The sequence below is a fragment of the Rhea pennata genome, chromosome 5 (assembly GCF_028389875.1).
Source record: "Rhea pennata isolate bPtePen1 chromosome 5, bPtePen1.pri, whole genome shotgun sequence".
Classification (NCBI taxonomy): Eukaryota; Metazoa; Chordata; class Aves; order Rheiformes; family Rheidae; genus Rhea; species Rhea pennata.
The window spans coordinates 67,189,308-67,213,262 of record NC_084667.1 but is presented as its reverse complement, the minus strand read 5'-3'; the positions used below and the strand labels follow the sequence as shown (position 1 = coordinate 67,213,262).

Genomic DNA, 23,955 nt, shown 5'->3' with positions numbered 1-23,955 from the left:
TTGAAAATATACTGACCAGATGCACCCCCTCTGAGATACTTTTGTCACCGAGAGGGTAAAGCCAGACTCTACAAGTTTTAGGTGAAATAAAAATTCCCATTTCTTAGGGCTGAAGAAATGCATCTAAGAGAAGCAAAGCTAAAGATCTACTGGCCTGTTGAAGGACAGCAAGAGGTAGAAATACATCCACTCACCTTACTGTGATGTCGATTTGAAGAACTGATGCATTTCAAGATGTAGAATTTGCACTTCAGGGTTAAGTCCGCCACCGCTGTGCACACTGTCAGGTTAGGTGCTGCACACTCGAAGAGCCAACAGTTGGGTTTCCACAGAACGCTGCTAAGTGCGACAGCAACTTTCTTCTGCCTGGAACTTGTGCACACTGTGACAGGGGACAGCATGAGCACCATTTTTGTGGACTCACCTGATTTATAGAATTAAAATGCAGCTCAGCTCTGTACACTTTAGTTAAACAGTTACTAAAATCAGCACACTTGAATTTAACACCCAAATTGCACTTACATCTTCACAGAGAACCTCGTTACTGATAACTGCCTGTGATCAGATTCTTTTTTTGGTTGTAAAAAACATTTTATTTGACCTTTTAAAAGACAAAAAATCAGTTGATCTCACCCTTTTCACTCATTAAACAAAGATTTTTATTGATTAATAGGATTTACAAGAAATGTATTTTTTGTCTGCAACAATGTTTATTGCACTAAAAGGAATCCATAAATAACATTTCAGGACATTCAATGAACCAAATGAAAATGTTGGAGAGGGTAACAGTACAATTAAAAATTTTCCCATGTAAGGAAACTTTATTACAAGACAAAGCTCAGTAAAAAAAAAATTGCTGTTACATCCCTGATTTTTTTTCCCATGGTAAGGTACAGCTGGTTGGTAAGTTGGTTAGACAATTCTATTACGATCCCATGTGACCAGGTTTCATAAAATGCAGTTTACTCAGCATTTAAAACCTAGGAAAAGTTCACTTAGAAATCTTGGTCTTTAAGAAGGTACGAGTATTTTGCCCTCTGGCTAATTTCTGTGAAAACTAGTAGTAAATCTAAAGTAATAATGCATTAAACAAAGTAAAAAATAAGGCAACTCATACTTCACTTACATGAAGCATTTTGCTCAGATTTGATCAAATCTGCTTCTGTATGGTTATAGTACTAGTTGTTATTGAAAAGTAACAGTATCAGTGTTCTGTACATTAAAGCTGTAAACAAAGAACAGACCTCTGGAGAGAGGGATACAAAATCCCAAGGAAAATAAACTGAATTATTAATTTGGATTTTAACAATGTTTTGCATCCTGGACACTTAATATAATTGCATCTACTGCCATTTAAAAATATATACTCAGCTTCTTAATAATACAGCTGACTGCTAGAAGAAGAAAACAGAATCAAGTCTCTGATTAAACTCCACGCTGGTTTTCAGAATAATAAACTAGTTTTCATATGGAAAAAAAGATTAACAAACATTTTTCATTTTTATAAACAATACATAATACATGTAGAAAAATATTCAAGAGGATAATAACAAAGGTGCAACATCAACAAAAATAAGCTGCCTCTTCAACCAAAGCACTTGTTCATAGTTTTAAGTATGAAAACCTTTTAAAGCTCTTAGTGTCCTCATAAAAGTCTATTAAAAAAAAAGTTGTTAGCTTAAAAATTCTTGCCGTGCTGCTGGGCATACCACTGCTGTCTTTGCTTGCGATTCTCCAGCTCAGTGAGAAGGGCCTGCCTGTATGCTTCATACAGCTTAACAATTCGTTCCAGTTCTTTCATAAAGAGCAGCTTCAACATTCCCTGGTACGTATCCAGGTCCGCTAGCTGGAAGAGTTCCCACTTCAGAATGTGATCGTATCTGTTTTGATATACAAGATGGTTATCTACATGCCATTGCAAGCAAGTACACAACATTTTTTGCTGTCTTTTTTCCTTTGAGAAAAAAAAATCTAGCTATATACATTGATTAGCCAATTTTATATGAAGAAATCTTATGGCAATTAGCTCCTAAAGACAGTTTTGTCTCAGAGTTGGAGAAATATCACTTAAAGCTAAACTGAAGAATCACTCATAAAACAAAATTTTGCAACACTAAAACTTTGCAACAATAAATTCTAGAAATACCAAAGATCCCATTAACTGATTAGCATAAATCAAAGCAGAAAATGCACTTTGGAAGCATACAGTAAAACATCTTTTACAGTTAGAGTAACATTGAAAAAATAAATTATTTTAACAGCTTACCCTAATACTCCCAAGTAAGTACCTCCCAGAAGGCAGAAGACTGCAAGTCTTCACTCATAACACATTTTTGTTTTCAAGGCAGTCTTGTTCCAGCCTTAACGAGCACTCTGTTCTTGGTTAGTTAGCTAAATCAGTGTGTCTCAAACTGTAGGTCATGAACCCCATAGGATCATAAAAGGGTGCATGTGGAAGGGATTAGATAGCATCAGTGAGGGCTATAGGGAGGGAGAAGTAAGATCAGGCCATTATTACCAGCTACAAATATTTACACTAGTAAGAGATGTCCTAACTGTCCTTTATTATTGGCAGCAACCCATCGGCCATGGAGGTTAAGTGGAGAAGTGGTGAGGGCTGTCAAAGGAGGGCACTGGCAGTTAAGTTACAGATGTTCTTACTCCCCACACTGGAAGAAAAACAACACAAAACCCAGGCTGCTGTGGCTCCAGGGAAGTCTCATGAAGACAGATGTGCGAAGGGGAGGCAGTCTGAAAAGCAACCGTCTGCAAACTACTTTGGCACTGTCCGTAGAACTTGTCCTTTAGAAGTCTGTCTAGCTCTCATCAGGAGATAAAAACAAACTCAACTATGAAGTCAAACAGCTATGAGTAAAGGCTGTTACACTTCTTCCCAGTTCCAGCAGCTACAAGGAGTTGGTTGGGCAAAGCAAAATATAGCAGTGTGGGTCATCCTCAGATCCTGCTCTCTTCTGGTTTTACAGGATTACACACAGCATTTCACTCCCTACCTCAGCCTGTTCTCTGCATATAAACCCCTCTGTGATGACTCCAATACCTGTGGTAAATAGTGATCAAACAACTTAGAAGTAACTGATTGCAGTCTGAGATGCTGTCCACATAAACAAAGCAAGAAAGACTAAAGGGATTTTTAAAGCCTCATTCATAGCCCAACATCATTTAAGAGGAGGATTCAAAAGCAAGCAAAAGTCAAATAAGGAACCAAAAAAAGATATGCATACTGTCAATGCTTTCTTCGATGGGGAAAACAGACACTAGTCAATAATAAGCTGCAAAATGTGGAAGTTTGCTAAGAAAATATGAACAGGTACCGTAAGAAGAGGGCTACATATAGATAAGCTTTGCTAAAAGACAAACTAATCATCCTCCAAGAGGAAGGGCAAGGTACATTAACACAAACTGCAAGGTAAAGTGGAAGTGTAACATCAATCCACAAGCTAGGAAAAACAATATATTAAGAATGCTTCTGAATGCTACCAACCGCTATAAATACTCCCAAGTTAGACAACTGCTGGCTAAGTATATTTAGTCTTTTATTCTATAAGTCTTATGCTCTCCTATACTAAACTTATCACTGCTTTTCTTACAAAAGCTTACAGTTACTGTCAGTGATCACTAGCTTTTTGTTTGTTTTTTTCAGTATAGAACAATTTTGAATTACTCTTTATATTTCTAGCGCTTTCTTCATTTTCTGGAGGATTTTAAACATCCCTTGATGATCAGACCTTTTGGATATCAAAGTTGCTGACATTTTATATTTGCATATAAACATATATACACACATAAACACACACACAGAACTTAACATAATACAAGTCTCTTCAAGCCTTCCTTGTTTCAGCGGTGGAGCTCAATTTAGCAGAAGTTTCCTGAAGGCTGCATTTTATGTTGTAACTGCCAAGTAACTTGTGACTAATCAAGGCTCTGCCGTTTCTCCTGCAAGTAATTTTCCACAATCAAAATTGGCACTCTTTAAGGTCTAGAAGGGAACTAGATTGCTTGTCAAATAAAATCTGGTTTAGAGAGGTTTACTCAATTATACATCAGTGACTCTCTTTTATGCCATAAAAATTCTTCAGAATTTGTGCTGTTAATCTTTTACAACACATACGGCTCAGTATTTCCCAAATTTAATGTCTATAATAATTTCATTTACTATTTTGTATAAACTACACAAACTATCCAACCCTATTAAAGAGAGAAGCACCAGAATAAAGGCTGTCGATGTAAACACAACTCACCTTTCCATAAGTTTTCAGTGAGAACCTTAAAACACCCGTCCATGTATTTTCCAATACATTCTGCATTTCAACTGGTCACTTTTAACTGCCATCAGATCAAACCATATGGAGGTCTGACTGCTTCTCAAACCTGTATCTCTATCCTCCATCCAAGAAGGCAAGAATTTTTCTTCATTACTTTTTCTGAACGTACCTCTTTTTCTGCGAGAGGTAGGGGAGGATTTCAAAGGCCCTAGCACAAAATGAGCATTTCTACAAAGTTTTTCAAGAAAATCATGGTAGTGTTACAGAGGTAGGATTTAAGAGGCTCTGCTCATGCATCTGCCAGATATCCAGCAACATGCTACTACCACATCCTGCAGGAGAGTAAATCTGGGAGGATATTAAGCAGGAGATGTTGGCATTCAGGGTATTCTGCAAGGAGCTAGTAATTGAAATTATTACAAAAAAAAAGGTGATGCTGGACCAATAGTAAGATGACTGTCATGGTGAGCAAGCTCACCACACATTATTTCGGGCTCAGAAACGTGCTTACGTGTCTACGTGACTACTGATTGGGATCTGGCTTGTATCAGTCAGCACACTAGTCAAGCAGAAATGTAGCAGGCCACAGGGCAGACATACTCTTACATGCTTGAAGAGAGAAGTACAACAGCTTCAGATAGCGGATATATACCAACACTTAAAATAAATCAGCTGTTCTCTTTGACGGTTTCCTTCCACCTCAGTGTGAGGACCAGAAAAGTCTGGCAGGGTGAAGTGTGCTCAGCCAGCAGATGCAAAGAGACCTGCCTGGTTTTAAGAACACACACACATCCCAAAGCTCTGAAAAAATCAAGGGACATTGAAGCAATGTATGAAGCAACTGTAAGCACAGTACTCATTGCAGGGATATTTGGGCTAACCTGAGTCTACCCAAACCTGGAGAAAAATACGAAGCTTTATGAAAACATTGGAAGAAGGACAACTTCTAACCTTTTTTCTTTTTTTTTTTTTTTTTTTTCAGAACATTGTGAGTCTACAGATAAAATAGATGTTTTTAGGTGAAATATATTGGAGGTAAGAGTGCTGCAGGTTCCAAAGCTGCTCTGCTGAGAAAAAGGGATGAAGAGTGCTACATCCTTCCAGTGCTGCTGGTGTGTGAGAGAACTTTGAGAATATCACCCCAAAATGAGCAGAGGGTCTAGTGCCATCCCTGGAAAAGGAGCGGAAAGGGGACTCCTGCAGCACGGAGTGTCTTGGCATGGGCCTGGCAAGCTCCACAAATAGCACAGCTGGCAGAATTCCCTCAGCTAGTTGAGGAAAAAGCCCTACTCCAGCCCAGTTTCAGTTCTGGATTTTGTTTGATTCAAATATTGCTCTGCAACTCGCATTTTAGTGCTACATTATTTTGATAACAGAAAGCCCTGATGTATTTACATGCTTATTGCAATACCACTCATTATTTCCTGTTTCCCTAGTGCTTGCAAACACAAACAATTAATTTACAATCTGATTTTCTTAATTTTGAAGTATGCTATAGATCTAACAGACTGCTACAGATATTAAAAGATAAAAAATGCCCAGTGAATAAACAAAAGTATTTGATCTAAGTAAATTACATCAGAAAATACATTTACTTGAGTGGTGAGGCTGAAATCAAAATTTCAAAGTTACGCAAATAAACTATTTTATATATTGAAAAGGCACATTCAAAAGAAGGCTGCGTGCATCAGTAAAGCATACAGACGATCACTGAAGAGGCTTTTCAGAAATTTAAAGAAAACTGGGAAATTTAGAATTCGGAAAATTTTAAGAAGTTAAAAATGAAGAAATAATCACAACTTCTATAACCTTCTTAAACATCACAGTTTCTATACTATCTAAAATTACTCAGACTCTTGACAGTACTGTACTGCTAAAAAGCAAAGCAAACAACTGTAGCTGTCAATATGGAGATCAAACTCCGCAAAGACATAGACAGCAAGCTGTTGCTTTTGAGTTTTTGTCAAGCACAGTGTTTTGTGTTTTTTTTTTCCCCCTTAAGTACTTAATTACTTAGTGAAAGACATCTTTTCTTCTAGACACCTTTTCTACTCTTTATATACTGGATTCAACTGCAGCAGGCTTTCTCATGACTCATTCTATACTGATTCACATTCATATGTTCTGGGTCAATGACATTTATTAAAATATACTCCACAGCCACATTGATTCTCAGTGGAAAGATTATTTCTTATTAAGGCAGAAACACTGCAACATAAGCAGGAAGGGAAACAATGTTACATCAGTGGCAATTGCGTGTTTGCAGGTTTCCTGGGTCCTGCAGCTTAGAACAAATCACCCTCTTTTTTAAGGAAGGACTGCAGATTGGCTAAAACCTTGGCTCTTTAGCTCTTTACTACCTGTCAGTGTTGACAGTCTCTTGAGAAAATTAGCACATCAGGTTTGCCTTCAATATGAGGGCTTCACTTTCAACCATCAAAGGAAGTGTTGAGTGGAGGAAGAAGTCCAATTAAAGATTAAGCCACTAACAGTGGCTTAGCAGGAACGGGCTCATTCAAAACTCCTGGTGTCTTTAAATAACGATTAAGAGGTCTCTGTTTGTGACAATACTCTTCAAACAGTAGCCATCTTAGTAAGTCAACACTGCTAGTTTCATAGCTTATATACTGTCTGATGCCACATAAACATTGCATTACTCTAACGGGGTAGGGGGGAAGGCAGTCAAAAGGCTGGCTACATTAAGAGTTGCCTGCTCTTTACAATTCACTTCAGCTTCTTGATCCCTATTGCCCCCAGTAACTGCCATCACTTTGAAATACGGTCTCCTTGTATGTTTTAATAGCATTTATCATGTCACTGGGGCTGGTACATCATCATTCATACATACTAACATTTTTTTGGCTTTTTACATTTGGTAGGACATCCTAGGTTAGGGCTTCCAAGCATTTTACGTAACAAGTTTCCTGTATCTTTGGACAATACTTCATTTTTAGAAAGGGTTGCAAACTTAGTCATCAATCAGTCTAGTGCTATTACATCACACATTAAAGACAACAGCACCCATTCTTATTGTATTCATACATTTTAACCCTGAAAAGTGATTAATCAATTGTTAAAATGGGGCAAATCCAAAAATCCAAAAAAAGACCATAGTTTAGGAACATTCAGCATTGTGACGCCTAGTGGAGCAGGACACAAAGAATACAAATGCCTAAGCCCAAGACTCCCTAAACACCCACCTAGACATCTAGACATTTTCTAGAAGGACAAACAGTCACAAGCCAGAAATGGAGGGGAGAAAGCAAGTTAGTCGGTATAAAACTCCTGCAAAGCATAGGTCCCTTCCTTCCTGGATGAAAAGGGAAGAGCTTACTAGATAGGACACTCTGCCAAAAGACCCGGATTCCAGTGTTTTCAGTAGCTAACAGGTATTTAATACAAAATAAGATGCTTTCAGCATAAGAGAGAGTGACTTACTCAGAATATTAAGTCTACTGATTAGTGCTAGAAGATGAAAGACCTGATTGCTGATCCTTGCTCCAACAAAAGCAGGGGATGAATCTGAACCAGAATCTTCCATTCAAGGCAGGCACTTCCAGTCTGCTCACCCTCAAAGTCCCATACATGCATCTGGCATAACAAACACTTACCACACTGGTCTCCATAACTGAGAAAGGTGGCAAAACTTTCACTTTTAGAAACTAGCAAGTGCTTAAACACAAGCAAGACTCTTGACTTCACTGTTGATGACTGCCCTTACGCTCTCCAAACAAACCTTCACATCCAGGGACTAACCAGAAACAGGAAGAGGAGGGAAAGGGGTACATCAAGGTGTCAACAATGTTCTGATACTGCAGATCGCTACCTCAAGTTATAGTTAGCCAAAGCCTCTCCGTTGTCTAGTGAGTTAAATTTTCTTTTTGTTCTTAACAGCTTGATAATTTTTTGCTAAAACAGGAAAATGGTTTAGCTAACATCTGCCAACATCCCCATTAGCTTTTTTCAGTGGCCAGAGTTCTCATTCTTTAGAGAAACTGTACAAAATAAAGCTAATAGATATTTTTGCTACTCAGCAATGACTGACCTAAACCTCACCTAAATCTGAAATTACAGTCACAGATGTAAGTAACAAATTGTAACAAAACATACCAAAATTATTTCAATGGAAAACTAGTAGTAGTTGATTAACTACCATTGATCAACAGATATCACAGTAAATTTCAAACGGCAAAAGGTATCCCTCCACTATCACCATGAAAACATATTGCCCGATTACTTTCATTTACACACCAAAGCGCTGGAGGATATGCACACAACTCTGGTACTCGTGAGTTTTTGGTCAATATTGTTGAAGAATTTGAAGTAAACGTTACTGGCTTGTTTTCTCAAGCCTTAACATAACTGCTTTTGACAATCTAGTATTAGTGTAACACAGAACTAGCTTCTTCACACAAATGTTTGAGAATAAGTCATTGTGAGCTGCAATAAAATGAATAGTCGTATTTACTACCAGCACTTATTTAATGGAATAACGTTAAAAGGATACTGCAACATATAAGATTTTTGATTCCTCTTAACTATGTGAATAGTATTTTAACTGTTCGTATGAATTAGACATTTTAAAAATTTTCTCAACCAACTAGATGTAAAGAAATTCCTCAAAACATTAAACTGTTTATTCTCAAGTTTCGAGAGAAGTGCCAACAAGAATCCATCAAACACAGGCCAAAATATTTCAAATTGAATTGTTTGGATGTGTCAAAGGCCTAAATAAAGAAATGCAGTTGCAGCCAAAACCTAGAAGTATTTCTAGGAAACAAGTTCTCCTGTAAGTTTCAGGAACTTAGTATGCCCCTGATGCACAAGTATACTGCTGGATTTAAATCTTTATGGGCTGCTGGCAAGCTTAGCAGCCACAAAAAGTTATAAAACCCATTCAAATTATAGTTACTAGATACAGCTAAAAAAAGTGGATTTTCAGGGGAAGTCAGTGAATGACATATACAGTCTGTGAACTTTTAACTACAGACTGTTCGTTGCTGTAAAATTTAAACACTTCTTCCATATTCTCTTTTCATGAGTACATAATTTCATAATTATTAAAATCCTATCTGGATTTGTTTAAACGCTTTTCTATTTAGTGTTATTCTTCTGCAGAGTTGAATCCAGCAGAAAATGTGATTTGTTTGATTATGCAGATTCAAATCATTCTTGGAGGAAAGACTCCTGTTTCTACGGCATTATTTCTTGGAAGAAGAAGAAAAAAAGACTTAACTATCACTCAGTAGTAATTGGTAGTAATCATGTTTTTTGGGTAAAAATGTAGATTTCAGTCTGATGCAAAATTCATAACTTCAAAGGACAATTAATATAGATTTTTCTAAAAAGGTAAGATACACTTTAAGGAGTTAATGTCCTAAAAATATTTAAGATATTTATACTTTATAAACCACATGGCCCCATTCTCACAAATATACTGAAAGTAAATCACATCCTCCCAAGTCTAAGTGTAGCATTCTGCAAGTCATGTTAATACAAGAGGTACTCTGACGGTTTCAAGTAATGCCTAATACAAAGCAGACTAATGTGATGAAATGGATTCTAATCTTTTGATAAGATGACAGAAATAATACAGAAGAGAGAAGCTTATTTCACAGTTACTGGTTTTCACTATAAGAATAAAGTGTCAAGTATTCTTACCAGGCACTAGCTGTTTTTGGGAAAGGAATAACGGGTTATATATCTTTGTGCCAACTTCACTAATTCATTTACAGGCTGTGGACATCATTACACCTACTTTTTATCACGTTTCTGGTCTGAGAACATCTGGTACGGCTTCCTCATCTAGCGACAATGATAGTTCTTATGCAATTAACAAATGGGTATCAGCTGAAGTTCTATTTTTAGTCATCAAAATTAATTCGTTTTTTCTTCTAAACTGTACAGATGTAATTTGCTGTGAAGTGCACAGAAAAAATACTCACTTTACAGGAGCCCTAGCATAGACCTGCAACCAGTCTGGAATTTCTGCAGTGTGGTAGGGATTTGCAGGGACAAGGAGAGGCTGGCTTCTCTCAGCTTGCTGCGGCTGATAAGTCACTGGGGGAGGCTGGTCATAACGGGGAACACTGTACAAAGGAAACAGACAAATTCAGTAACCTCTGAGCAATAAATTAGGCACACTAATATCGTTAAATTGTTATCTTTGCATCATCCGCCTTAGCATATATTAATCTGTGTGTTAGTTAAGAGTGAAAAGTTCTGAAATAGCAGAAACTAACTGCTAGGGTTTGGAGAATACTGACGTTATTCTACCTCTATATTATACGCAGCTAAAATATGTATTTTCATTCTAGAAAAAAGTTAATTCACAGTTCAGTATGAAGCTATGTTACTTGTTCAGATAGTCTCCTGAAACATAAGATTAAGTTTCTTTTTGGCCTGCAATTCACTTCTGTTCTCAGCAACTTTGTTGTTTTACTGATAGCTGAAGAGAACAGTTGCTTTGTTCTAGTGAGTTAGGAACAATATTCTGTTTCTAAACTTAAGATACAACAGATCAGACAAAAACTAACAATTACAACTTTGAAAAATATTAGTCAAAAAACAGTAAAGCTTACTTCTGGAATTAAGAAGTTGTAGATATACTACATATGAGGCAAGAACAGTTGTATTTTAACTGCATTAGAAAAAGAAAAAAAAATCATATATACAAGACTGATATCATACCTGGGAGCACAAGGATGTTTGTACTGAGCTCTTTTATTGATGTGATCTACATAATACACTCCAAATTCTGCTGACTCAACTCTCTCCCACCCTGGAGGCAGCCCCTCACGCTCGAGTGGATGGCTCCAATGAGTTGTATTAGTGTTATGATCTATATAGTATTTCCTTCCTCTAATAGTCCAGTCCACTGACCAGCCAGGAGGAAGAGGTAAATCTTCAGAATTATGATTTGTTAAATTTCCTAGAGATGTAGCAGCAACTCTCCCAATGCCTAAAAAAGGAAAAACAATGATGAGCTAAAATGATAGCACCCCAAATTAACATTTATGTACAAAGTTAACATTTTTCATGTTAACTAGACCAGGCACAGTATCATCAACTTTGACCAATACGGTGACGCCTACAATGTATATGTTTCCACATTAGTATAAGAAAAAACAGATACAAATCAAAATAGCTATTTCCTGTTAAATCTCTTTTACTTTTGCTCTCCTCCCAGTCCATAAACAGAGTTTTGTTTCTGTAACACAATTCCAGTCAGGAACTCTGCATTCACCAGAAAGAACACAGCTGAATAGCACTGTAGTTATATTGGCATCCACTGAAATGTTAAAGTATCTTTGGAGATCAGTGCCTACCTTCCTTTAGAGTCAGTTACTTGCTTCTTCAATTAGGGACCAGTGTTAGCATAACATAACATCTCATAACATCATCTTATAACAGAGATGAAGCTATTATTATTGTCTTAATTTGCTGACTAGAGAGCTGACAAAAGAATATCAATGTTAAAGCTGTATCTCAGTGACAGTTTATGTTACTATGCCATTACAGCTGCATCAATACTATTTACCTATGACAAAGTAACAGCTATTTCTTTTTCTAGTTAGAGTCAGAAACTACAACTGTCTAGAAAAATCACTCAACAGATTAGCTAGTCAAGAACAGTAAAAGAAAGAGGGAAACCAAAACAGCAGAGCAAATATGGTTAGTGACAGATCTTACTGAAGCACTTCCAATCATAGACAAAAAGTGTTTTCAGTAATAATAGAAAATATGGATCCACACAGGATCTTGCCCAAATCCTTTGCAGGCCATCCATACTCGGCATACTTGGTCATACTCAGCAAAAAACAAGTTCATGTTGCCAGGTCTTCTTTGCTAGCCAGTCTGACAAGCACGGATACTTTTATATACAGTGATGGGTGAGCCAGCCATGCCTTCTGACTGCAATCCAGACACGATATAGAGACCTTTTGTCCAGAGCAAGTCATATAACCTTTTGGTGTCTTCTTCCCTCACCTTTTTTCCCTTCCTCCCACAAGTCTTGGCAGGATTTCCTGGTGTAGCAGGCTGTTTATCTGCTTTTCTACATCTTGTTCTTTTCTAGTACTAAGTACCTACATTTCATAGTGCTAATGAGGCACATAGAAAAATTATAACTTACAGCACTCTTCAGCAAGAGAGCACTGTACTAGGAGAAGAGTTTCTCCGGAAAAGGGAAAATTAGAGCCCAGGTTAAGTGAATTTGGGGCAGGGGAACTGAAAGGAGGCAATTAAATTCCAACCTTTGCCCTAGAAAACACAGCACATTCATGATTTATAATGAAACAGTTGGTTTAAAAAGCTGTTTACTATCATTTTAAAATACTTTGTTGCAAGATTCACACGGTTTTTATATTACTATTTTATATTACTGAAATGTGTTGGCTGCTGAGACATACTGAAGAGACATCATTCCAAATTTGTTTCCTCTACGTACTGTGGATAGTTAGGAAGATAGCTGAAATAAAAGCCATAAAAATAATTCTCCAGCCAAAATAAAATCATTACAGATATTAAAAAAAAAAAAGATCTAAGGGACATAATCAAGAATTTCTCAGGTCATTACTTCATTTCTTCGAAGTCTGCTACCCACTGAAACTGCTGGCCCAAATTCAACACTTTTATCCTTGAAGTATTAAGTAAATTCCTTCAGTTACCTGAAGTTTTACAGGTAAGTAGTATCTGGCTTTAAAGAAATTCAAATTGTATTTAATTGCAGGATGAAAAGACATCTATTGAATTACTGTATTTCCCAAAGTTGCTGTACTACTATTTCCGATAACCCAGTAGAAGGGGTAGGGAAACTACTTTTTCCACTTTCTTGGAAGTCAGAAGTTGATTCCATTACAACCATGTTTACAGATTGAGGAAAACACTGCTTTGCTTCTGTTTTTCAGAAATAACATTTTTGTGCATTTATTTTTGAGAGTAAAAGGAAAAGGCACAACCTATCTAAAAGATAATATTAAAAAGAAATTTGGGGCATTTTTTTTTTTTATTAATTCAGAAAGACAACAGGGATACTTAAGTAGTGAGAGAGCACACCAGCGAAGCTACTTATTGCTCAGGCAATTTCATACCCCAACTCTAATTTGTGACTGGGAATAGACCCTTCCAACAACATATACACAATATAGCATGCTCTCTGAGGGATGTTATCTATTATAAGTACCACCTTACATAAAAAAGGTAACAGTCTGCAATAATAAAATAACAGGAAAGGCAGCAAAAAAAATGTCAACACTTTCTTCCTATTGCCTACTGCTCTTTAAAACATTTGTACTCATCTACAAATCTATTTCTAGCCTTTTCATGTTTTGATCTATTTGGCCTTGCACTATTTCCTCTTCTTAAGAGTATTCACCTGTTTGTTAGTTTTATAAAGGAAAGTTACAAGTTATGTTCATGATTTAGTTCCCATCTCTCATTAGGATTAAGCAACCTAGACCTTTACTTCCAGTGAGCAGAAATATCCTACAGGCTTCCTGACCTTTAGCAGTACTGGGGCTAGCAAGACTATTTCAGGCCTTAGCTACAGTTATGTCGTTCTGTTTGTTTTCATTCCAATGACAAACTACAAACATTTAAGCTTCTTGAAAAGATGCTGCACTTCGGATAAACAAGTTCAGTATTTTCTCCAATTAACTGGACTGCTGTGTTGTAATTTCATGTAAATATAAAAAACAATGACCATCATGAGAAGATCTGAACATACAAACTTGACTCTGGGAAAGAACTTCCACAATGGTACAAACACATTTTTCTATTCACTGCTAAAACCAGCACATGTGCATATTTTTGTTACAATTCCTCCCACTTAAATTCTAGCATGATTCCAGCAGCACATACAGATACAATATTCTTCTTCCTTGGGATAAAGGTTAATGTTTTCTAACATTTGAAAGTTGGTATTAAAGTCGCACAAGCCAGAATGACATATATGTCACTCCTCTGAACTGGAAGTTCTCTTGGCAAAAAGTTTATGTCTTTTGATACAAAAGCCAAACAAAATGGGGAGCTGGAATCAGGCAACAGGAAAATCTGAACCTGACTGCGCAGATAAATTACCTAGAAAGCAGGCTAAAAGCAATGGCTAATCCAATTGAAAGGCAACGTTAGGAGCTTTATGTTTGTACAAGCAATAAATTATAGCCATATGGCTTCATTAAGCCTCAGTATTATTTTTTTTTACATCCCAAGATAAAAAGAGCAAAAATATCAGACCTCAAATACATTATACATTTATTTTGCCATTTTTACTTCATACATGAAGGAGCAGAGGTGTGTACTGCTGAATAAACTTGCACAGATATATAAATCAACAATTTTGAACAGTGTTCTAAACTGCTATACCTAGCAAGTTCTAATTACAAAATTGAGTGCCATATTCATAAGCAAACAGTTGTAAATACTTTGTGTTATAGATTATCATATATAGTACTGTGGAGCTTTTTTTCCGTTAAAATGCACAATCACAGATCATATCGAAACATTCTGGGCACTGGAATTTTTATGAGGTCAGGTAATAACCAATGTGTGTCTTATGATGATCAAACCATGGTCTTCAAATCAGCAACTACTATAATTTAAACATTTTTTTTTGTGTAATTAGAGTTACTAAAGATTAAAATAAGTTCTTATAAAATTCAGCAGGTGCTTCCTTCAAGGGAGAGTAAACGCACATGTAAGAATAGTCTCTACTACGATTTAGAACAATGACAGAAGATGAGAATCTACTTTCAGATCTATACACCTGTAAACATCAACAAGAGACCAGACAGCACTAACTTCACATTTGATCTTTTCCGAAGTGTTAACTAAAGAAGAAAGTTACAGGAGCTATGATATTTAACTTCAAGACTGCCTGAAACCATCTACTGTGAACATTACCTTTCCTATGTAATACCACTCAATGAAGTACGATAATATTCTCTGTTTAAATTTCAGGTAAGATCTTAGCTCTAAAACATTTTCAGAGTAGCCCAAAGCTTCACACAGGAATTACTCTAAACACTAAGGATATTCCCTGAATCACAAACTGGTGGTTGATTTAGACAATACAATGCAAAATTATCTACAGAAAAGAAAAAAAATAACTTGTAGCTCAATCTAAGCTTATCAAAACATCTACTGTAAAATAATTTCCCTCTTAATGGAAATATGATCCCTATCATAGATTAGTATATTTCCAATTACCCTAACTCCTTCACTGTAACTACTCAGGGTTTTTTTGTTCACATACTTTTATAATGGATATGACAAGGCAGAAATTCTCATTTTTCCTGCTTTCCCAAGACATAGGATTGTTTAAATGATATTTTTCCAAATGTTAAGTCTCCTTTACTCTGCTTAGGGATAAGCACTACTGTTTACAAACTACTCTAAGTAGCACTATTAAATATCAAGAACAGTCACTAATACATTTAAATTTATTGAGCTGCAAATAATTTTCAGCTTGCATCCTGGTTTTTTTTTTTTTTTTTTTTTTTTTTTTTTTTTTTTGCTTCAGCTATTGCTTTTAAGGAACATCAATGTTTAACATGTTTAACATCATTTGTAGCTTTGCTGCCTTTTTCTTTCTTTTTTTCTTTTCTTTTTTTTTTCTTTTTCTTTTTTTTTTTGTCTCTTGTAAAATACATTACCTTCAGTTTAAGCTTCTGAATTAACAGCAGCTAGGTCTGAAGGTATTATATGATGTTCCAAAACAAAAGAAAATCCTATTCAGTGCAGTTTACTTGCTTAGGAATATCACTGTGTAAATTCTCACCATTTTTAAAAAATAAAGTGCAAAGGAACAGAGGCCATTTTATTAGCAGTAGCATTAAGAAGGTCTAAAATAGTCAGAATTTTAATTTAGGCTAGGCCTGATACTCAGCCTCATTCTCAACACCTTCAGCAAATCAGGTAGCCTAATAACAGAACCCAAACTTGAATTTTGAACACCATATTCTAGTGTAATATAAAATATTAATATAAAGAGATCTTTCATTTAATATTCCCTCAGAACTGTATCTTAAGCTAACAATGCCACAAAGGTGAAAAATATGTAGCGTCTTCCTCAATCAAAGCAAGGTTCTCAGACGTTAATATGGAACAAATAAAACAGTGATATGTGTTACTGATTTTTTTTAGTCCAACAAAGTTGTGGTTTTTTTTTTTTTGTTTTTTTTTTGTAAATGCTTTGTGCCTGGAAAGAGTCCTAAGATTCTGAGAAAGAGGAAAAGTCCCCAGGTCAAAGGACAGTTCTTCAGTTTGTGAACAGTGGTGGTGGAAAACACGGGAGAAAAATCATGCCAGCAGAGCAATTCAGTATAAAGGGAAAAGAGCAGACACACTGAAGAGAAAGCCTCACTTTGTAACTGTTTATTTGACACAGAGCTGAGGCAGGCAGAGTAGTTCTAGAGCCTATAAGCTCCCCACCACTAGCTTTAACCAACATCAAGTATTGCAGAACAAATCTAGCCAACCGAAAGGCCTTCATATCTGTCTTTAATTAGGTCAATTGTCTTGAAAGTGTTTTCTCCCTGTTCCCTCAAGATGCTAAAATCCTCTCTTCCCCTCTCCAAAACAGGATAAGGAACAGGAAGAGAAGATAAACAAACTGTTTAATTTTAAGAGGGTAAATTATATATATATATATATATATATATATATATATATTTGCTATTTAATTAACTAATCATGTTTAGATAGATCTGCAGTCTCTATGCTTTCTTAACCCACCCCAAAACTTCCAGAGGTGCTTGTGTAATTAGAACACTGAACACAAGTATGTCATTTGTCAAAGAGAATAGGACATTCCAAGTAAGCATAAATTCACAAATAGGAAATGGCAGGAAGTACTTTGAATGCTCTGAAAAGTATGCTGTAAAGAAATTACTGCAGATTCAGCACAAAAGAAGAAAATGGCAGGAATTGTAATTTTTTTTAAAAAAAGATACTACGCGTCTACACTTAATAGAACTCTGCTACTTGAGCTCTAAATAGGTTCCATTTAATAACTTCTATTTCTCTTTTGCTCTCCTATTATATTAAACATGAATATCAGTTTGCAGTTATGAAGGGTAGAATTTAACATGAGATGAACCTACTTTCACTATAGCTCACTGGATTCACTGTTCATAGGTTTAATCGTTTTTCTCTTCTTACATCAGTCAACTACTTACAATACATCAGAGTCCCTTATACTGTGATTTTAAATCTCAGCAATTTTCATATACATGTAAGAATTTTGTAGCTTACCGCTCAAACAGGTACAAATAACTCTGAGGTCTTGGTTACAAGTTAGTTCCAATCTATACTGCAGATATAACTTCAACCACAGACCTCCCCAAACCTTTAACCTAGAAGAGAGGAAAGAGATGTCGAGGAAAGACAAGTAAAGTCTCTTAAAATTAAGTTTAAAACGGACACAGACAAAAAAAAAGTCAGGAAATGCCACAGAGGTAGCTAAATATCCAGAGAATGTCTAAACTAAAGACGTTTTCCAGGAAAAGCACTTCTAGACTGCTAATTAAAAACAAAGCTATTGTGGATAAGAAAAAGACACTGGGAATTGAATCTTACTCAGAGAGAAAATGCAACTTCAATGAGAAACACCTACAAAAGAAGGTGTCAGTATTGTCAGAACAAACTGTTGAAACATTGCAGGGCTTGCTTACATACTTTGCTGAATGCTTCTGAGTATGAAGATCTCAATTAAAACACATTGAGTTATCTCAAAATCATAAGGAATGGAATTTTTATTTTGACTGAAAGCTGAAATTCATATGCACCTCTGTTTCTGGACCACTGATTCTCAAAATTCACATCAGCCATAACCCATATGAAACAAAACATCACTCACCATTAATTAATGAACCTTGTGTGCATCAGGCAATGTTTGTTTAGCAGTCAAGCCAAATCATAACAGAAGAAACTGAGGGGACCTTTTAGGAGTGTGAGGGGAAAGGGCAGAAAGCACCATTTACAGATTCTAGCTAATAAACTGACTTGCACCATAAACCTGTTGGTATTAGGCTATTTTCTAAATGGCAGACATTGATTATCCTGAAGAAATGTTTTGATTAGGTGGAACACTTCAAAAATTACATTAGAGAGGTGTAAGGAAAAATAACTAAGACAAGGTCACAAAGACAATGAAAGTAAAAGACCTGTCTCTGTATACTGGAGATGCAAAAGGGGGAGGTGGGGAACCAGAAATTACAGAAGGGTTAATGGAGCTCAAGGGAAAGGTTGAAGGCTTGAGGACAGTGGACAGTTCAAATAAAAGGGAGTTCAACATTGAGATCTAAGAAACAAGAAAAATCTAATGTTCTCTTCTTTTTGGCCATATTATTCTTTTACTCAGAAAAAATAAAGTAACAGCAATTCTTGAGATGTGTGAAAGCTACAGATTTAGGTCCACATTATTGTTGCAGGAAAATGGGACAAGGAGTATAAGAATTCTTATTTCATTCTGAAAAGAAATGAGAAACAGAGAAAGGAAATACTTTTTGGCAGATGAAAAGATCACCTGATTTTGCTTCCTTCTACAAATACATAAGATCAAATCCTTACTATAGTTACTGCTACAAAACGCATACAAAATTTGTTCAAGCTATTAATGGTAAAAATGTAAGAGCAAATGACAGAATGATCTCTCCTCCACGTTTTTCAATTACCAAGAGGGCACACAGTCAAACAGGAGAAAAAAAATCTTTTAGAAAAGAAACCTACATTGTCAAAAGGGAAAAAATGCCACTGTAAAGTTGTATTTTAGTTTGTCTTAAAAATCAACGAAGCTTCACTCTAGAACTGATAGCTAGAGCTCTATTTCCACTTTAACAAACATTGTTGCAATTGTACAAAGCAGTAATACCTTTTTGAAGCTTTCCGAAGTCTACATTGTTACTACAGTCATTTTGAATGTTAAATTGTTAGATTCTTTTAGGAAAACCTCCCCTCCTGCCTCTGCCTCTCCTCCCTGCAGTCCCCCAGCACACCCTTACAGGTGCTTGGTACCTGACTGAAGAAACAACCGACATAGATGGATGGGTACCATGCAAAACCTAGGCAGGTCAGATTATTACTTAGCATTTAGCAAAATAAAAAAGCATAAAATAATCCTTGAACATTAATATCCTAGAATTTATTAACTGACAGCAGTAATGCTAGCATTACTCTTTTGCTACCATTCATTGAAAGGTTTTTGTAATAAAAAAACAAAGTTTTGTCAGGTTAGAATCCCATACACAAGGTCAACAGCCTTAAACGCTGACAATTTTATTAACAGAATTACTGTTCTAGACAGTCACGATTTTTTGTAACAGATTACAAGTAATGACCAACTAATGATGTATTTCATACTTAAGACACATTTTAAACTTTTAAATAATGTTTCTTTAACTCCTCCTTGAACATAATTTCACTAGTATATTCTGTACTTTAATATAGTAGAATTATTTTTTAAGGTTACCTTCCTGTGGGCAATCCTGTGATCTCAGACTTTTTTTTTTTTCCCCCTAACAATAGATTCACAACAGGACACTGCACAGAAGAATTAAGTGTCATCACAGATAAAATCAAAGACTTTAAAAATAAATATTTAATAGATTTTTCTTATGCTGCCGTTCTATTAGAAAATGAAGACACGTTCCAGTGAATCTGAGGGAGAAAGTTAGGCATATATTAAAAAAAATATTACAAACTAAAAGAAAAAATGTCAAGGGCTAAAAAGTCAATTTCACCACTAATTATATATCAATTTGTTAATTACACAAAGAAATAATTCTTCCCCTGATTATTTGACCTAAATTTATTAAAACTGTAGTTATTAGTTTAGAGCTGTTGCTTATTCTACACATATTTGATGATAATAGATGTCCACTAATGAATGAAATCCCTGCTTCCAAGTAATAAGACTGCAAAAACAATTTCCTCAATATTACATGCAAATATAAAGTAACCTAAGTTAACAGTATTCCTCAGAATATTACTCTGTTGGTAAGAAAATCTGTCCACACCAATTCATAATCTGTTCACTCTTACTTTTTAAAGGAAACAAATCTAATAAACATTTATACAACTTTTGACAAAGCTGGTGATATCTAATATCGGTCATTAAAAAATACCCCTTGCTCAAGCTTACCTTATTTATTTTATAAATAATCCATTGTTTAAATATATTTTTCCTTCTCTTTAATACACACAATCTAGCTCTTAGAATTTCTAAGAAATGTAAACAAGTTGTGACGTCAAATAACAAATGTCATCAAAAAGGTCTACCCTATACAGTATTACATTTAAAATATATGACCATGAGCATCCAGAAGCCCTTCTGCAGCAAAAGTCTTCTTAAGAAATTAAAAATAAAAAAAACAATAAATCAATATTTACCTGAAGTGTGCCTCCCATGATTCTGTGACATCCTCTGGAAAAGATCACTGTTGTGTTCATAATACCTGTAGTCCTCATGTACACGATCATTTAACTGACGTCTCCTCTGGGCATCATAAAAATGATCATAAAAATAACAACGGGCACCAGCATCTCCATTTTCCATAGCAGAATTAGCTTCTGTTAAAAAAGACTGGGAGGAAGAGCCATATTCTCTAGGGACATCAGCTAAACTTCTTGCAAGATAGGAAGGTGCAGACAATCTGTTGCTTTCACGTCTCATTATTTCATGAGGTGGCCTCTGAACTGGAGTTCTAAGGAAACTCTGGTTTCTGGAGACAATTCCATCTCCACCAGGAACATAGGCAGAAGAACTTGAGTCAGGAGGACAGATATCAGTTCGTCTTGGAATGGTTGGACCATGGCGGATAAACGAAGGCATCAGATCTGTTACAGGATAAAACAGGAAAAAAAGAAAAGCAAAACAAGACAAAAACACAGAAATAAGAATTTCATCTCCACTTACACAAAGTATTTCATTAGTCACAACACTGATTTGCACTATGGCATTCGGGAAACTCAAAAGTCAGAACCCCTTTAGAGGCGCCTCTACTGCAGAGGCGAGCACAACTCTAACGCTGCAGTTTGTATTGGTACAACAAAAACCATCCTAGCCTCCTCTAACAACAGAAACAGTCCCCAGAAGAGCGCAGCTTTGCCAGTACAACTGCATCTGCAAAAATTAACTAAAACAAAATGCCACACACTCTTGACTGTGGCTACATCAGCCAGGCTTCACACCTCTGTCAACCAGAAACATCAAGAAAATCTAAGTTTCCTGGCTACCAGTCTACTACCTGATCAGGTCACTATCTTTATGAACTCAGACTAACTGAGTATGTTAATGCTTACATGCTTACAGCAATCCATGACAGAGCCAGGAACAAAATTTGTGTTTTCTCCACAAATAACAAAGCACAGTCAGCAAAACGATGTCATTTTGCACACACAAGTTCTCAAATGACCATAAAGATACTTCATTTTTTTCCTTTACTTAAAGAGGTGCGGCACAAGAACACTGATAACTATTTATATAATTTCACTGCTTCCCTCTAGTAAGTGATATACTCCTTGCCATTACTCTCAGAATGGCATGAATTCCTCCAGGTGAACTAACTACAAGTTTCATTTTTGAGGAAGTCATGCCTATTATTTACTATTTACAAATAAACTCTTATCAACTTATAACCTAAGGCAAAATTTCAGTGTATCACACAAGCTGTGTGATATCAGTAAGTTTAATCAGTATATATATACAATATATATACTTTATTATATAGCATATGATCAGTAGGTTTATAACAGTCATTAAAAAAGCAGTCATGTGATAGCTGTTCATTAACTCACAGAAAATAGCATAACTGCGTAAAAGGTGTTAACCTATTAGAAACACCAAAAACTTTAAATGGGGGGGAGGAAGCAGCCCTTTTGTTTAAAGTCTATGCTAATGAGATCAGAGAGAGGCTGCTAAACGATTTGCCTGTTGGCTGGGGAAAGGGGTGTTTGTGCAGCAAGGGCTTCCAGAGGAACCGAGTGCCTGCCAAGCCGCTGTTAGTGGTGGTCTCAAAGCTAATCCTCAAGACTAATTCTTGCACGGTGCATTTCAATCGCAGTTTGTTTTCAAGACTTTCTGCGAACTTCAGCCATTCTTCTGCGAAATCCTAGCAAAAAGGAAGCTGCAGCATTAACGCCAAGTTAACAGGAGGAAGGTCAGGGCAGTCAAGGTATACAGCAGTGACCTCACCAAGTTGATTCATCGCTGAAAGTGGAGGTCTTGCTTCCGCAGGGATTTTATGCGACTGGCGCACACGGTTATCTCATTTTCAAAACACACACTTTTTGGCAGTGAACACAGCCTAGATTGGGAAAATAGCGACTTTTGGAAAGAGTCGAACTGCTCCGTTCACCTCGATGATGCTTGTTTTACCTCAGCCCTTGCCTGTTGAGACTGAGCAAGCTGGGCCCGAGAAGCTTTAAAAAAAAGTTTGTTTACTGTGTGATAGTGCGGATACGCCTCTCTTTCGGGCTTAACCTGTCAGCTTTCGCTACCACCAGGACGGTTCTTCCCGTTTATCAGGGAAGTACCTCCGAGCAGCCCCTCGGCTCTGCCGGGCCGCCCCCCGCCGCGCTGCGGCGGCGCACGAAGGCCCTCGGCCGCCCGTCCCCGACACTCACTGCGGAGCAGCGGGCTGGTCTCCTTCTTCACGTACTTGCCCTGCACCTCGCCCGGCTTGGAGAGCTCCGTGCGCGTCTTCTTCCGCGACAGCATCCCACCTCCCGGCCCGCTACCGCTACCGCGGCCGCCCGCATGCCCGGCGCCGCCCGCCGCTCCGCGCCGCGCCGCTCCGCAGGGCCCGCAGCCCCCTCAGGCGCGGCGGTTGCTCGGCGCCCGCATGGCTGCGCGCGCCGCGGGGGGGGGGGGCGGGGCGGGAGCGCGCTCAGCGCCGCGGGGCGGCGGCGGCTCGCGCCGGCCGTTGGGCCATGAGGGCGGGGTGCGTTGGGGGGTGTCCGCGAGGAAACGCGCGCGCGCGCGCGCGCCGTTGGCGTCGCTCACCGCCGCCGTGCGCGCGCGGGCTTGTGGGAGAGCGGCCTCCGCCCTCCGGGCGAGCGCGCGCGCAGAGGGGAGCGGAAGGGGCGCATGCGCGTTGCTCCCCCGCGAGCGGGGGAGGGGTGTGCGCATGCGCGGCGCGGGGGGAGGTGGCGGGGAGGCAGCGCGCAGCCTCGTCTCCCCTCAGGGGCGGCCGGCGCCGCCTCAGCGGCTCGCAACGTGCGTTACCCGGAGCGGGACAAGGGCTCGGGCCCCCGGGTGAGATCCCAGCGTCTGGGGATGGAGGAGAGCGAGGGATGGGTGCGCAGGCCCCGCTTCAGGTCGCCCACGGCTCTCCTCCACTCGTTACAGCGCGGGACAGGCCGCGGGCACCACAGACATCACCTCCCAGTTAGCAGTAATCATAAATTTTAGTGAAAGGGATAAGATGGGAAGCACTCAGTTTTCCTTGTAAAGGCAAAGAATGGATTTTATGACCAAAGCTGACCACAGGCAAGGCTTAAAAATAAAGAAAGAGGTAGGTGTGCTATCCCGTCACGTTTTTAGCCCTTAATTGATTTTGTACTTTAATATGGGGAAGGACTACTAGTGGCTGCCAAGCTGTCCTCTCTATTATTACACTGTGCTCACATATTTATGAATTTTCAGATAGCACTTGAAATATCCACAATT

At 37.7% G+C, this 23,955-nt stretch overlaps 1 protein-coding gene across 1 annotated transcript; it reads right to left on the bottom strand.

The window, feature by feature from the left end:
- Nucleotides 1-655: 655 nt before the first annotated feature.
- Nucleotides 656-23,073, bottom strand: SAV1 (salvador family WW domain containing protein 1). The gene is made up of 5 exons (XM_062576634.1): nt 22,911-23,073; nt 20,676-21,122; nt 10,977-11,247; nt 10,232-10,375; nt 656-1,880 (listed from the first exon to the last, which is right to left on the bottom strand). Exons 1-5 carry the CDS (start codon nt 23,002-23,004, stop codon nt 1,679-1,681), a joined length of 1,158 nt encoding a protein of 385 aa, XP_062432618.1. The 5' UTR covers nt 23,005-23,073; the 3' UTR covers nt 656-1,678.
- Nucleotides 23,074-23,955: the final 882 nt, after the last annotated feature.